The sequence below is a fragment of the Cibotium barometz genome, chromosome 9, assembly GCF_041138505.1.
Source record: "Cibotium barometz isolate CiBa-2024 chromosome 9, ASM4113850v1, whole genome shotgun sequence".
Lineage (NCBI taxonomy): Eukaryota > Viridiplantae > Streptophyta > Polypodiopsida > Cyatheales > Cibotiaceae > Cibotium > Cibotium barometz.
In genome coordinates, this window is record NC_141054.1 from 56,695,138 (window position 1) to 56,711,097 (window position 15,960).

Consider the following 15,960-nt stretch of genomic DNA (forward strand, 5'->3'; position numbering starts at 1 on the left):
TTGTCTCATCTGAAAGTCTTTGGATGCATTGCATATGTGCATGTGCCAGATGAGCTGAGAACTAAGCTGGACCCGAAAGCTGAAAAATGTGTGTTTATTGGATATTCCCTTGAGCAAAAGGGATACAGGTGTTATAACCCTGCTACACGTGAGTTGAGGGTAAGCAGGGATATTGTTTTTGATGAGATGAGCAGCTGGTATGCTGCTGAAAAAGAAGCTGTTGGGGCTGATTTGAGTGGAAGTGTGGTTGCACAGAATGCAGGTTAGCAATCACAGTCTTTGAGTGGACCAGGAGAGTCCTCATCTAGTGGGTCTATTGACAGACCATGGAGTGGCAGGCTGCGTCATAATACCAGCCCTGCAAATGTGATTACTATATCACGTAAAGGAAAAGAGAAAGTGGTTGAGCCCCTTGGTATGCCTGACATTTCTACAGGGCATTCTCATGTTGATGGAGAGTCTAGTGGCTCAGATATGAGCCTTGATGAGGAGCTTGGGATCCCAGCTATGAGAACACCTGGTGTAAAGAAGGCTATGGAAGCCATGAATGAAAAGCTGCGAAGATCTGGTAGAGTGAAGAACCCTGTGCAGAGGTTTACTTATGATGGTTATGTGGCACATCACTATGCATATATGGCAAAGGTTGTGCAGGTTGTTGAGCCCACATGCATTGATGAGGCTGTTGGAAATGTGTGTTGGGAGAAAGCTATGGATGAGGAGATGGATGCACTATATGGAAATGAAACTTGGGATTTAGTGCAATTGCCTGAAGGCAAGAAAGCCATTGGATGCAAGTGGGTGTACAAAGTTAAACATAACAGTGATGGAAGCATAAACAGGTACAAGGCTAGATTGGTAGCCAAAGGATATGCGCAGACATATGGGATTGATTATGAGGAAACTTTCAGCCCAGTTGCCAAGATGGCAACGGTGAGAGTTGTGATAGCAGTGGCTGCATCAAAGCAATGGTCTTTACATCAGATGGATGTAAAGAATGCATTCTTGCATGGGGATTTGCAAGAAGAGGTGTATATGTTGCAGCCACCTGGTTATGAGGATGAGGGTCACCCCGAGCATGTTTGCAGGTTGAAGAAAGCCTTGTATGGCTTAAAGCAAGCACCAAGAGCATGGTCTGACAAGATTTCTGAATATCTTGTCACTATTGGCTTTCATGTAGCCAATGCAGATTTCTCATTGTATGTGAGACATGGTGATAGAGGAGTTGTGCTTGTTGTCATCTATGTAGATGACTTGATCATTACGGGGGACCATGATGCAGAGATCTTTGATGTAAAGATCTTGCTTAGACAGAAGTTTGAGATGAAGGATCTGGGGGAGCTCAGATATTTCTTGGGCATTGAGGTGATTAGGTCACCACATGGTATTGGATTACTGCAGAGACAATATGCATTGGACATGTTGTCCAAGTATGGTATGAGAGGCTGTAAGCCTATTTCTGTGCCATTGGATCATAATGGCAAGTTGAGTGCAGATTCAGGAGAGATAAGGATCCTACTATGTACAGGAGCATAGTAGGAAGTTTGATCTACATGACGATCACCAGACCAGATTTGAGCTATGCTGTTGGGTTGGTGAGTCAGTTTATGCAGGTTCCACGGAAACCGCATTTGGATGCAGTGAGACGCATACTGAGGTATGTGAAGTCTACTTTGCATTGTGGACTATTCTATGAGACTGGGACAGAGATATGTGTACATGGGTACACAGATGGATACATGGGTACACAGATGCTGATTGGGCTGGTAGTATCTCAGATAGAAGATCTACCAGTGGATTCATGTTTTCTTTGGGGAGTGCTGCTGTGACTTGGAGCAGCAAGAAGCAGCCTACGGTTGCTCTATCCAGTACAGAGACCGAGTACAGAGGAGCTGCTATGGCAGCATGTGAGGTAGCTTGGTTGAGAAAGCTACTTGCAGATTTGGGTCTATCAGTGGATAGACAAGTTGTCATTTTCTGTGACAACATTAGTAGTATACAGTTGGCCAGGAACCCAGTCTTTCATGCTCGTACGAAGCACATAGAGGTCCACTACCACTTCGTCAGAGAGAAGGTCTTGGCAGGAGATCTTGACCTTGTTTATGTCAGCACAGAGGATCAGGTAGCTGACATCTTCACCAAAGCATTGGGTACAGAGAAGCTCCGCAGATTCAGGGCTTCGCTTGGAGTACATGAGATGGAGTTGAGCTCGAGGGGGAGTGTTGAGATATCGAGCTCGTCTAGTGAGGCGGTGGCCACTGATGACCCGCCTGGGGGATAGGCCCCACACTTACACCACTGGCATGGTTGGTGAGATCTTGGGTGATATGCGGCCAGTGGGATGACAGGCTGTGTGACAGCCATTCTAGAGACCTGGCATAGTTATAGCGCCAGCTCATTTAGTCGGGTTCACACTATAGAGAACCCGTGTATGTATTGGTTGAGTACCTTTCATATTATGTGTACTCTTATTCTTGTATATGGAGTGTTAAGTGTTGAGTAGAGAAGAAGAAGATTTTCAGCCTCTCACCTTGTGTGTTCTCTATTAGGGTTTTGTGAGTGTGTGTGTGTGCTTGCAAGAGCTCAAGCTCTCTTCCCCCCTGCATCTTTTCAGGGATTACCATAGGTCACATAAGAATCCAACTTGAGTGGCTGTATGCCCTATCTCCTCGATGATCACCAAATGTGGTGAGAATACATGGCCGCGAACCCAAGAAATCCACACTAACCCCAAGTTCATGCCAATTAAAAGGAGGTAGTCTTGGCACAAGTTCCTTTGCATGGAAGGCAAAGGGCTTGCTTTGAAGACCCCACATCCCACACCACCATGGAGATGCAGCTCCGAATGAAGAACTTCAATGACGTCTATTATGCCAAGGTCCCTGATCCCACTATGTCATTTTAAAAATATTCTTCGTAAGGAGCATCTTCACCTCATGAATGTCATCATCATTATCACTTGTGAGACAATCACGTTATCAACATAGATGACCACTGCATTGGATATATAATAGTGACAAGATCTTGTCTGACCATGCTCTAGGTGTATGCTTCAAAGCGTTACAAGGCTTTGCGCAACCTGAAAACAAAATTTGGTGGTGCACTATGTAAACTTCCTCTTGTAAGTCATCATGTAAAAATGCTACCTTTACATCCATGTGATGTAAAGACCATCCTTAGCCCGCAGCCATAGCAATGACTGCTCTCACGGTTGCATATATCCTTGCATATTCATTAACTTGATCTCGCTCACTCTCGTGTGGAGCTTTGTTTGTATGTAGCCTCTAGGAAGGGCATGTGGAACCCTTGAAAGCTTATGAGGTGCATGCATTTAGTGGAGCTTAGAGTGTACGGGGTACCCTTTGGCCCAAAGTTTTGAGCTGATCTAGAAATAGATGCACATGTAATCTAGGGTCGGTTGGATTGCCTTTTAACTTAACCACGGTTAAATGCGAGGGCTGTGTTTTCCTCTCCTCCCATTGCCATTCTACAAGCGAACAAAACAAACCACTACAAGTACACACAAAAACGCAGAGCACCGCTCGTCCCTTCCGAGCCTTGTGCATGGCTGTGGCCTTGTTCAACTGCTAAAAAGGTTCCCGCATTCTGCTTCCTGTTGCTGTTGCTCCCTCAGATCTTAGATACACAGTTTGAACTTTTGCAAAAATAGGGGCCTGTGGACCTAGTTTTGCAGAAGCCTGCTGCTGCAGCAAGGGTTTCTGTTGACAGAAGCAGCTCGCGAATCGGGGGAAAACTTGGTGTTTCTATGCATTTTACGGCTCAGATCCAGACGGGGAAAGCTTTGCGTTTCTGTGCGCCTTGATCTAAGGTTCATTTGATCTAGGGTTTCCGACCTAGGGCTTCTGTGTCCTAGGGTTTTGTACAGTCTGCATGGCGTGAATCAAAGGAAGGATTTTTGTCTCCTTCTCAAGAGAAAAGTTCAAGCCAAAAGGTTTCAAAGAAGCGCCTTTTACTCTCGCCCTGATCACCACATGGCTGAAAACTCGGCGACATAACTTTGAATGTGTTACTGATGATCTCCATGGTACCAGCATAGTTCCATAAAGGATTTGTGAACACTTGACACCCTTTCAGCCATTTTTTAGCATCAAGAGCTGGCATTTTTCCATGCCCTTGAATGCAAAGTAGAATGGTGTTAGAGGGAGCCTCTTAACCAGTTCATAACACTTCATAGACAGTTCACTTCTGAATTTTTACCAAAGAAGACAGCTTTCCTGTAAAGTGAGGGTCTTATTGGTGAAGACCTATACTTTTTGGGTAGAAGATCCATGCGATAACACCTTACTCGAAGAGGACGCATGCATTACTTGTTTACTGTGTAAGGCCTTAGCATTTGCATGACCTGCATACTGGACAGTATATGCTTTCCATGGCTTTACTGCTGCTGGTGAACTAATGATAAACGTACCTTTCATGGTAACATGAAGCTATGGGATGACGCCAAAAAGTGATCTCATCAACATCAATGCTGATGATATAGTTTTCCAAAATAACTGAATGCTCTTACACCGTTTCTCTTTGCTCTTACACCATTTCTAAGAGAATCAGAACATAGTCTCAGTGTGAGCACAATGGAATGCCCTTTAGGCGACATTGATCTCAATCGTGAACATACGGACACACTTTCTGATGTTGAAACACATGGTGAAGATCATGGTAGTTTCGAGGGTTTGGATGTGCCTCAAGGGGGAGCTGGTTTGAGGATGGTGGCTATCGCTGGGACCGCTGGTGTGACTGAAACCCAGCAGGTGCCAGAGAAAGTACCTGAGCAGCCCGAGCAAGAGCATGAGGAGCCGGAGGAGGGAGAGATTTCTGATGATAACGAGCAGGTGATCAAAACTCCTGAAAGTGATGATAAACCTGGATCAGCTGGGAGGGAAGAATCTACAGCACATAAAAAAGAATCGTCTCCGCCAGTCCCAAAAACTGCAGTGACCCCTTACACCAGATGGTCTGGCCGATCAAATGGGGATGGAAGACAGGGTGGTGGATGGAGTTGGCGTTCAGAAGCTTCTGCCTTTTCTGCTCAACCAGATAAGTTCTACCAATTTGCTTGGGCAAAGGGTGTGCAGGGAAGCCCTAAGGAATCAGTGGGGGATTCTCCACAAGAAGATACTTTGAAGGACTCTTCGATGAAGGCAAAGAAAATAGGGGACAATGATGCTGTCTCAACTGTCCCTTTGCACAGGTCTGCATCATGGTCAGGAAATAAGGATTTTGAGCATCCTACTGAAAGGAAAGGTGGATGGATAGTTGGTGATCGAGGCATAGAGTATGTCAGTTTTTTGAGAAGTGATGATGGGTATCTATATTTGCAGGAGGGAGGGGATCGACCTGATCAGAGGAGGGGGGAAAGTTGGAAAGGACGAGGGGACAAAGGAAACTCTGAAAGGACAAGCATGCCAAAGAGCATGGTAGAGAAGTCTGGTAAGGAGGTAGATGAGAAGTATAAAAACCAATCAGAAGAAAGAAATTCAGGGCAAGAGAAAGAGCACAGACGAAGATCAGATGCTGTAAGAACTTCTAAAGACACTAGAAAGAGGGATAATCGAGGGGAAGGAGAGTTGGAAGAGGGGGAGATTGAAGGGAAGCAGGTTGTGCTGGGAGACAAAGCTGCCATGGAGTCAGCACTGGACAAGCAAGGCAGATATTCAAAGGGCAGGGATAGGCAGGTGGGGAAGCCATTGGAGAGGTTGTCTTCACTATCCAATTCGAAGGGGAGGAGGGATTATGATACTTCTGGTCACCATTCTACCATGTCAGAGTCACATAAAGACAAGCTTTTCACAGAATGTGCAGAGTTAGTAAGGAATGTGGCAGTTAAAGATGCTCAAAAGTGAGTTGCCACTTCCAGAAATACTTGACAATGTGCTCTGGTAGAGCCATTGGCAGCCTTTGGAAATGAAAGGCGAATGCCACTTGGTTCCTTCTGTATTGTCTGTCGGCACACATGTAGAGGACTCCAATCTAACCACTCTTCAATCTGTTGCAGGTCTTTTATTGGTGTTTGTAGGCATCTGCGAAGAGCATTGAAGATTCTTCGGGACCTGAACAGACGATCAGGAGCACAAGCGAAGCACTCAGAAGGACATCAACGGAAAGTTTTTGCCTTGACTAGAGATGCTTTTTCTGGAATACGTGCAGCTTATGCAGTGAGGTTCCTTACCTTTCTTGGTTGTACTTTGTCGATTAACCTGTTACCTCACTGGAGGTTCTCTTTCAAGGTTTTGATTGACCTGATTACACTCGAAGGTAGTATTATAAGCTACCATCAGAGTTAACTTCCATGATTTGCCTCGGTAGGTTCGGAACACTGCAATTGGCAAAGAGCAGGAGCAAGACATGGACACATTTCCAAGGTCTGTGTCAGCTTTGCCATCCATTCTTCTCTTTTAATAGTAATATGACTTTTACTAATAGGTTTTTCTGGGTATCTTTATCATCCTCATTTTATGGTCCATACAGGTTGCTTGAGCTTGCAAGCAGTAGGTGCCAAAGTCTCTTCACATCAAAGCAAATTCAAGAGGTGAAGATGGCTTGTTCTATGCAATTTGATGATTCATGATTGGGCAAGTAGTGTAGATTGCCATTTTTTTTCATTGGCTCTTTTCTTTTTGCAGCTTGAGTCCATGATGCAAGCGATTGGGTGTGGAAGTAGGGTGGACCATATGCAGAAAGCTTATAGAAGGGCGTTCTCATCTTTTGAAGCAGAAAGAGGAGAGGAAAAGGACTTGAGGTTTGGGGAATCCTCAGGGAACACATCAGCTACAACCCAACTAGAAAGTGAGAGCACAACAGACACTTCTGCAAATGGCAGGACCTTGGACCTTGGAGATGAAGCAGAGCAATCACCAAACCCTTCTGCTGCGCACCTGCACCTTGTAGGTGGGATTCCCGTGGACCAAACTGTCAACTTAGTGGATAACACTACGGCAGGGAGCATAGGGTTTGGGGGCTGGTTTTCTTTGAGTCCTGAGCTGGGTGAAGTTCAAGGTTACGCCGATGTGAAGGAAACAGGGCCCATTTCTTCTCCAATGGCAGGCAATATGGTGGCTTTTCAAAATAATCAAAGCAAGAGCTATCCTGCACATGCATCAGGAGCCGGTGCAGATAGTAAAAGGGGTATGCTGGGCAACAGTTCTGAAAGGGACACACAGGTTGCACCTAACAAAAACCTTGTGTTTTTGTCACATCTGGATCCTGTTAGAGCCCTTACTTCCTATCATGAAAAGTTTGCTGGCAAGTCTCAGACAGTGTATACTCGGCTTCCTAGTCCAACACCTTCAGATGAAGATGAAGAAGCAACAGCTAGTAGTGGAACCAAAATTTCTGGTTTTGCAGCCAATCTGGATCTGAGAGAAGGGCAGCAAAGTGGAAAGGAACCTCAAGTACTAGGGTTGTCTCAAGACACTCAACCAAGCTTTTTTCGATCAGTAGGTATTCCACAACAAGAACCATTTTTTGCCGGAAAAGAGAACCATGGTAGATCCACACCCCCTGAGTTGAGGCTATTTCCAAGTTCTGAGCCACCAGTAGTGGAAGATGGGGATTTGGAGGGGCTTCAAGGCAAGCTGATGCCTCTGAGAGGCCCTAAAAAGAGTCGAGATCCACGAAGAAGATTGGTCAATCAGCCGTTTGACTTAGAACTTTCTCAACCAGATAATAGTGGAAATGAAGGATTGGAGAGGCCACAGTGGTCAAATGAAGGTGTAAGAAAGCTTTCTTGCGAAACGACAGTTCCAAAGCAACAGGGTCTTCAAACAAATCAAGAAAACCCTTTGCCCAAGGGAGAGCTAGTTTCAATCTTGACACTGGCAACAGGAGGGGGATGGCTGGCAGAACAGCAAATGGTGCCTAGCGTCTCCGAAGTGCCAGCAGATATGGAAGCAGACGATGAAGGTTTTCGCACTAGTTCGGATCCAGCAAACGACTTCTTTGATGATGTTTCTCAAAGAAAGAGGCAGTTCGATTTCTTAAGCCAGGAAACTTCAAGCAAAAGACAGAAGTCCTCAGCAGTTACCAAGGAAGGCGATGATCTACCACACGCAAAGGGCTTGTTAGACTTGCAGACTGGCTTTGCTACTGTTTCAAGTGATGACACAAAGGGTGGTGTTGTGGATGAGCACTTGTCTGTACAAACAAGGACATTATCTAAGCAATCTGCTCCTGCTTTGGAGTCTATGGTAAGAGCTTTTGGGTTTGGATGGTATACTGCAGGATTACACTGGAAAGCATGGTTATTCTTGGTATGTAATGACACTGACTTTTCAGGTGAAGGACTCTTCAAAGCCACGGATGAAACCTAGGGATCCTCGGCGAGTGCTCCTTGGAAGCACACTTGAAAAATCCAAAAACTTGGATCTGGTGCTAGCCAAAGGTAATAGTAATGTGGCAGCAACACGCACTGGAGCCAGCAATCTAGCAGCACAAACAAATGTAGAGGCAGTTGCAATCACGTCACTGCCAACTTCTACTCATAGTCTCACTGAGAAGCTGATTGGTGTTGCTAACATGGAGGTTAATGCTTGGACCAGTTCAGCTGTTAAGGATGAAACTTCACCAGTAATTGAAGGCAACGGCTTGCCTCAAGACACTGATTCAAGTGGCAGCAATAGTAGGCCTGAAGATCTCATTAGGGTAAGCAAAGCTGCCGGAATTGCAACCAAAGTCCCGGTAAACAAGTCTACCAGTAAATTGGATTTGAATGTAAGTGCAGCAGCTCCTCCTAAGCAGCGAGAAAACATCAATCACTGGGATCACTTGGAACCCTTACTCGAGGGCCTTGATGAGAGGCAAAAGCAGGCCGTTAGACAGGAAAGAGCAAGAAGGATTGAGGAGCAAAGCCGAATGTTTGTTGCGAGGAAGCTGTGCCTTGTGCTTGACCTGGACCATACACTTCTTAATTCAGCTAAGGTATGTAGTGCGGGGTCTTATTTCTTTCAAGCCACATCTTGTTTCTGTCGTTTGTCTCATTGTGCTTTGCCTGTTGTTTTGATGCCAGTTTACAGAAATTGAGGAGGAATGGGAAGCCAAGTTACGGGCGAATGAGGTGACAGAGCGCAACAAGTTCAGTAAGGAAGGTAGCAGCAAGAGGGAGTTGTACCGTTTTCCCCACATGGGCATGTGGACAAAGCTACGACCTGGCATCTGGAATTTTTTGGCAAGGGTAAGTCCAGATAGTGTAGTCTACATGCTATGAGATCACCACTACACGTGATTCGTCCCCAAGGGTAGCTGGTTTTGGAAAAGAGGGGGCTTCTTTCACTCTGGGGTTAAAGACTTGCTACTATGAATGGTCGTATATTTACGACTAGAGGACCTCATAGTGCTTCCAGAGGCTGGGCCTTGATAATAGCTGTCCTGAACCATGCAAAGTTTGTTCTCTAGATTTTCTGTTTGGTAATACTTGGATACCATTACATGTGCATCGTGTACCCCACTAAATTCATATTTCTCACTTTAATGATGTAATCAGTGTAGAGGTGTATGCATGTGCTTCCAGCGTTGTAGCTTCTTTCTGCTTGATCACATGAGTTGATAATTGCCGTTCCGTTTCTTGCCTTACAGGCTAGCCATCTATATGAGCTACACGTCTATACAATGGGTAACAAGGCCTATGCAACAGAGATGGCGAAGCTTCTTGATCCAACAGGAGCCTTGTTTGCTGGAAGGGTGATTTCTAAAGGGGATGATGGGGATGCTGTTGATGGAGATGAAAGGCCTCCCAAGAGCAAAGACTTGGATGGCGTGTTAGGCATGGAATCAGCAGTGGTCATCATTGATGACTCTGCACGCGTTTGGCCTCATCACAGGCATAATCTCATTGTTGTGGAACGGTAATGGCCCAAGGCATGCCGCTATTGTTGTTAAGTTCAGTCATCAAGTCATCTCAAATTGTGACTTGGCATTTCAGAAGTGTACCTTATGCATGCTTATCAAGGCTGGGAAATTGAACCACTGAGATGTCTTTGCAGGTATATGTATTTCCCTTGTAGCAGAAAGCAGTTTGGGCTGCCTGGCCCATCTCTGTTGGAAGTGGGTCACGATGAGAGAGAGCAGGACGGCATGCTGGCTTCAGCTTTGATGGTTGGGTTTGCTTGTGCAAGGGCTGTTGTGTATTGATGTCTTTGTTTGATGAATTCATGACACAAGTTTTGTGTGGTTCAGGTTATTGAGAAAATTCACTACAATTTTTTCTCAAATCCAAGGCTGCATGAAGTGGATGTCCGAGACATTCTTGCGAAGGAGCAGCGGAGGGTTCTGGCTGGCTGTAAGCTCATATTTAGTCGTGTGTTTCCTCAAGGAGAGATTCAGCCTCATCTTCATCCATTATGGCAATTGGCAGAGCAGTTTGGTGCTGTGTGTTCCATTGGCATGGATGATGGGGTCACACATGTGGTGGCGATTTCCCTTGGGACTGACAAGGTATGCACTAACGTTACCATAAAGACAGAAGGGAATGGATCTCGTGATCTGATATTTGTTTCTTTCTATGATTTACAGGTCAATTGGGCTTTGTCTAGTGGCAGATTTGTTGTAAGGCCTAGTTGGTGAGTACTTCATGGGTAGTACTCATGCACATGTCCTGTCTGCATGTTTTGTTCCTCACATGAAGAGATTTGGAAGTGTTGTCCAAGAGAACTCTCATGCTGCATGAATTCCATTGGTGCCCATGTTGAGAAACCTGCATGAATTCCATTGGTGTGCCCATGTTGAGAAACCTGCTGAATTTAGTGGGTTTTGTCCAGGCTGGAGGCTTCTGCAATTTTATACCGCCGAGCAAATGAACGAGATTTCTCAGTTCCTCCTTAACTTCTTTTTAGTTCAGACTGGCCAAGTTTGAGGGCACAGCTCCGACATCCATGCATGTCGAAGCTTGACATTTCCACAAGGTCTTCTCCTCAGGTATTGTTGATTCTTTAGTGCAAAGAAGATCCAGCACTTATCCTTTTGGAACCTCTAAAGAGCTTCTCTAGGCAAGGTGAGCACACTGGGGCCATGGGTTGCAATATCTGGTACATCTTCTTCCCATGCAATGTAGTGCTTGTCTATCTGTTGGAAGGACCACATCTAAGAAAGCTATAATATGAAATGCAGTATGGGAATATGCTAGCTTACTGTTAGTATAGGGGCTTAGCTTATACTGTTACCTTTTGGCTCCATGCGCAAGCTGGGACTACAAGCAATCCTCAGCTGAGTTGGAGCTGGTACCATGTTTTCTTCGCAATCGAGGAATCCATTCAGTGTCAGCGTGGATTAACTGTAAAGCAAGGTAATTTGAGCGTTGTTACATCATAGGGACACCACTAACATTTAAGAAGGTTCATAACTTTATATGTCATGCTATAACATGAGCATGAGGTCAATGAGCCCGTGGATTCCTTTCTCTTTTGAGACGTGTGAGGTGGTGGATGAGGCTCTAGGTGCTCGTTGTGACCAACGCTACATATGCCAACATGCATATACTTACTGATATTTGATGGGATAGTAGGCGTGCACCTATTTTTGAAGCCCATATTGAGAATTATACTCACCTCATTTGAAGTTCAATGATGAATGACTGGGCTTGAAATGGTGAAGCAAATGATGAAAAGTTACATCACATCTTGAGCACAATAAACTTTAATGGAAAAAAATTCCTATTAAAAGGTGGGATAAATAAAAGAGGGGTGCAAGGTAACGATCTACAAACCAAGAAACCCTTAAGATCTAAGGGCCTAGCCAACCAAGTTTGCTGCAACATGACTAATACATTTCAAAAGGGACCAAAACAACGTTGATCATGGCAACATATTAAAACAACTCGTGATATACCTCAATCAAAAAATCCTAAACCTTGCAGTCAACGCTTTTGTTGCTGAATAGATGTTTCTTTTTGTGTATTAAGCATGGCTACGATGACTTACACCCATGTATAACTTTTGAAAATTAGTGCAGGCATTAGCTAGAGCACCTTTTTTTTTTTTTGGGTCGTGAGGTTTTTGAAGGAGATGAAAAACCTACCTCTCTCTCTCTCTCTCTCTCTCTCTCCAAAACATTGTTTTTGCATGGATGGATCTTTGTAATGAAGAGCAAATGATTCTCTTTGACAAAACATACCTGGAAGCAAATGGAGAGAAAGTAGTGATAAGGAGATGTTGCACAAAAAAATTATCCCATGGTGGAAGGCCTCGGATGTATTAAGATCATCAGTAGGGTTTTGAAAGGAGAAATGAGGGTGAGAACATGTTTGCAATATGAGGTGATTTCTAAAAAACCCCACCTAAAGGCAAGTCGATATTAGGAATAGTTATATTGATACGTTTATCCATTTCTATGTTGTCAAGAAACGTTTTTGAGAATCATTTCCTTGGTTGGGTCTCTCCACTTACTTGCTCTTTAGATTGCACACTAGCTTATCTTGTGGTTGGGTGATTGTGCTTCCCTTCTCTTGCAATCATGTTGTAAATAAACCAATTATAAGAGTTTACAGTTGCACACCTTACACATAAGTACTTCGTAGACTTTGTGATAGTGGTCAAACTATCACTACTCATAACAATTCTTGAATTCCAAGTACAATAGTAAGCAAAAGATGGAAAAGAAGTATGGTGTCTACTAGCCTAGATTGAATATTCTTCCACATTGAATATACATGTAAGTTAGTAAATTCCCTTGAGGGATACATAAGGAAGTGCTGTCTACATTTACATTATCAAGTGTGGTGTGTTAATTCAACTTTAAATAGCATTTCTCAATATCAAAAATTGTACTAAAAGAATTCTACAAATTTCTTTGGTCTGACAAGTTTCATGTGTGATCTTGGCACACATGCTCAATATAGATGGGTGAGTAGTGTATAAATAAATAAAAAAGTCGAAAGATTGCCAAATTGTAATTTCAATGTAGTAATCTTAGAGTAATTTAGTTAAATACTCCTTGCAACATAGAGTAAACATTAGAATGGTCAAGCCTTTTGTTTATTATTATGTGTTTTTAACATTAGGCGAATAGTAAAGAAAGAAAGTGAATGGATTGAATAAATTTTACATCCTCAAGTCTCTTGAACCCAATCTTTCATTATGAAAGAATCGAAACTTAAAGTAGGTTACAAAAGATGCTTTTTTTTCACATACATTACCGCACAAGATCAGTAGACATAAGGATCAAATCTTGTATGGAAATAGCTTCTTGTATCTTTTGAACTTTATGAAGTTATAATATTATTAAAAGAAATAGAAGCTAAAACTCATTTGCAACTAAAAGGTACACTTTATTTTCACTATGTAATATACTTGTTTATGAATATTTGCTCTTGTGACTAAAATGAATGCACCTAATACATAAATGGTTTATTAGTATATGCAAAAAGTTTGTTTCATTTGAAATCAAATGAAAAAGTGACAAAGAAAGTAAAATATAAAGGGTAAATGGACTAAAAGAAGAAATCTCAAATGGACAAGTTAAATGGAGAAAGTAACATGTAAAGGGACCAAAAGAAGAATAATTAAAGAAAATAGAACTACGTATCAACAAGGATGTTCAAGTCAAGAGATTACCTTAGTCTTTCTAAAGCATGTGTCTTTGAGTCTTATCAATTGCAATTTTTCTATATGGGTGCACTAGCTTGTCCATCGCATCATCCCTTCGTTGTTACATTGGAATACTCCTTGTTGATGGGGTGAAGAGAGCTCTCGATGCTTAGATGGAGGCAACAAGAGATGGTTCTTCATGATGATTCTCTCTCATAAAAGGCAAGGAATGAAGATAAAACTAATGCAAGAAGACAACCTACAACCAATTCTATCTAACAAGCATTCATCAAATGTGTAAGATTGAGTAGCATACATGCAAGAAAGAATAGGGAAAAGAAGAGCTCACAAGTAAACTATTACAAGGAAATGATTATGTATTGCTTATAGTCAGAACTTACATAAAACTAAGTAGTTTTCACTAATTAAACTTAAAAATGGTCCAAAGTCTTAAGCAAAAGTATGTACACAAAGTTCTTAGACTTTCGCTATTGGACATTAAGCACAAGGTAAGGCCACTTTATATGTTCTAGCATCGTCTTACAAAAGAGAAGTGCTCATTTGAGTGAGTAAGATGACAAAACGCCTTACGGTAGGTAGGGTGAATGAAACCATGTTAATCTACAGAGTGGTTAACGTAGCCATGTTCTTAATGATGATTGCATCCTCATGTCATCCAAGAAGTATGAAGTTATTGCATGGCTAGAAAGGTGTGGATGGTCCATGACAGGCCATGAAGTTGACATGCGAGGGTAAGTGGTATGGTTCAAGACCGACACATAGTCATATGTAAGGTATATCAGTGAGAAGCTTTGGGTAGCCTTGGTTGTAGGCAGCATGTTGAGGCGGCATGGAAAGTGATAGGTGCTATATAGATTCTTCATGCAAGGCCTCTATTGGTTGTGGTACTGGCATGTCTTGTCAACATTATGTGGTACACCTTGTGATTGGCGGAACGAGGGCTAGGATCACCATGGAATGATTGGTATAGGTAGATGATGGTTTGGATCTTCATGGTACGACATGAGAGTATGTCTTGATCTCATAGTGTGATGCTGTCTTGATCTCATAGTGTGATGTCTAGAGATTGGTCTTCTTCATGGCGAATATATCGGCCTGGGTGAGGTTTCGTTAGTGTTGAATTAGAGTCGAGTAGAGGTTGCATGCATTGAAGCTCTTTGGAGGTACTTGCAAGGTTGAGGGTTATTTGAGTGATGGGTCGTACCATGGTCCCCCCATCTAGAGATACACATGGAGAGTTGGCACTGATGAGGTTAGTTGCGAGTGTACATATTTGCCATGAGATGCGAGATATAAAAAAAAATGTGACGCTGTAGTGAAATATGTAGGTGACACACATGGGCAACGTGTAGAAGGTGTGTCTCTAACTTGAAGAATTCTCTAACTCAACTACTTTCTTTGACTCTCTTTGCTGCTTTCTTTGATATTTTGTGGTCTTGGGGAGGTAAGACCATTAGATTGTTGATGCATGGCAATTGGCTTTATCAATAGTTGCAATGGAGCTTGGCGATCTCTGTGGCTCGAGGGATTCAGCATTAGCAAGCATTGGGGATAGAGGTAATATGGATCAATGGGTGGTCCAGTCGAAGAAGAGGCCATTGAAGATTCTTATTAATTTGAGGAAGGTCCACACGATGGATCATACCATGGACCACCATGGTTTCCTCACCTAGAAATGCTGAGGCTTAATGCATGTGCTTGAGATATCAGTGTCTATTGATGTGTCTACTAGATATAGAGCTTGTTGTGTATGTTATAGGTGTCGTGGCGGCATGGGCATTGGGAAAAAGGTGGGTCTATGTAGAACCTCACATTGCTTTTGCAATACTTATTTGTTTGTCTCTTACACATGGTTTGAGATATAGGGGATTGAATATTAATGTTGAGCGAGGATGGGCTATAAGGTGGGTGAATGAGGTTGGGTTGTCCATGAGAATGAAAGAATTTAAGACACCTAGTATGGCAAGTGATGGGTGGCTTATCAGATAATAATGGCGATCTCATGATGTTGCTTTGCAATGACCTAGGCATCTCTTGTTTGATTAGCATGGTTATGGGCATGTTTTGTGTCTTATAGAGAGAGGCAGAGCAGCTCAGTTGAGTCTTAGGCTTTTGTTGGTTTTGGTTGTGTTGCCGGCTCTTCTACCCCTTTAGGTTCTCTTCTCAGAGGAGGTTTTCATGCTCGCTCTCTTGCCCTCTTTCTCTCTTCTTCTTCTTCTCCTCTCTTTTTTTTTTGAAAAAAAATAATACTAAAAAAATTTAGGTTCTTTTGTTGACACATGAGCCTACGTTGCCACATTCTACCTTTTTTAAAACTTATTTTTTAAAAATGAACTTTACAAGTTTGTGTGTGTGTGTGTGTGCGCGCGCGCGTGCGTGCATGGAAATTTTTATCGAAGGGAAGGAGTGT

General features: G+C 43.0%; 1 protein-coding gene across 1 annotated transcript; it reads left to right on the plus strand.

The window, feature by feature from the left end:
* Positions 1 to 3,485: 3,485 nt before the first annotated feature.
* Positions 3,486 to 11,666, plus strand: LOC147635741 (uncharacterized). Its single transcript, XM_086803144.1, has 12 exons — positions 3,486 to 5,854; positions 6,011 to 6,170; positions 6,322 to 6,377; positions 6,484 to 6,544; positions 6,639 to 8,201; positions 8,290 to 8,931; positions 9,020 to 9,184; positions 9,586 to 9,854; positions 9,993 to 10,104; positions 10,186 to 10,443; positions 10,522 to 10,568; positions 10,767 to 11,666. The coding sequence occupies exons 1-12, from the start codon at positions 4,590 to 4,592 to the stop codon at positions 10,828 to 10,830; spliced, it is 4,662 nt and encodes a 1,553-aa protein (XP_086659270.1). The 5' UTR covers positions 3,486 to 4,589; the 3' UTR covers positions 10,831 to 11,666.
* The last annotated feature ends 4,294 nt before the right edge of the window (positions 11,667 to 15,960 follow it).

Excerpts from the sequence above, each read along its gene's own strand:
- LOC147635741 (XM_086803144.1), top strand. The coding sequence starts at position 4,590 with ATGGAATGCCCTTTAGGCGACATTGATCTCAATCGTGAACATACGGAC. Across the intron at positions 6,171-6,321 it reads GAATACGTGCAGCTTATGCA|GTTCGGAACACTGCAATTGG; the intron begins GTGAGGTTCCTT and ends TTGCCTCGGTAG. Across the intron at positions 6,545-6,638 it reads CATCAAAGCAAATTCAAGAG|CTTGAGTCCATGATGCAAGC; the intron begins GTGAAGATGGCT and ends TTCTTTTTGCAG.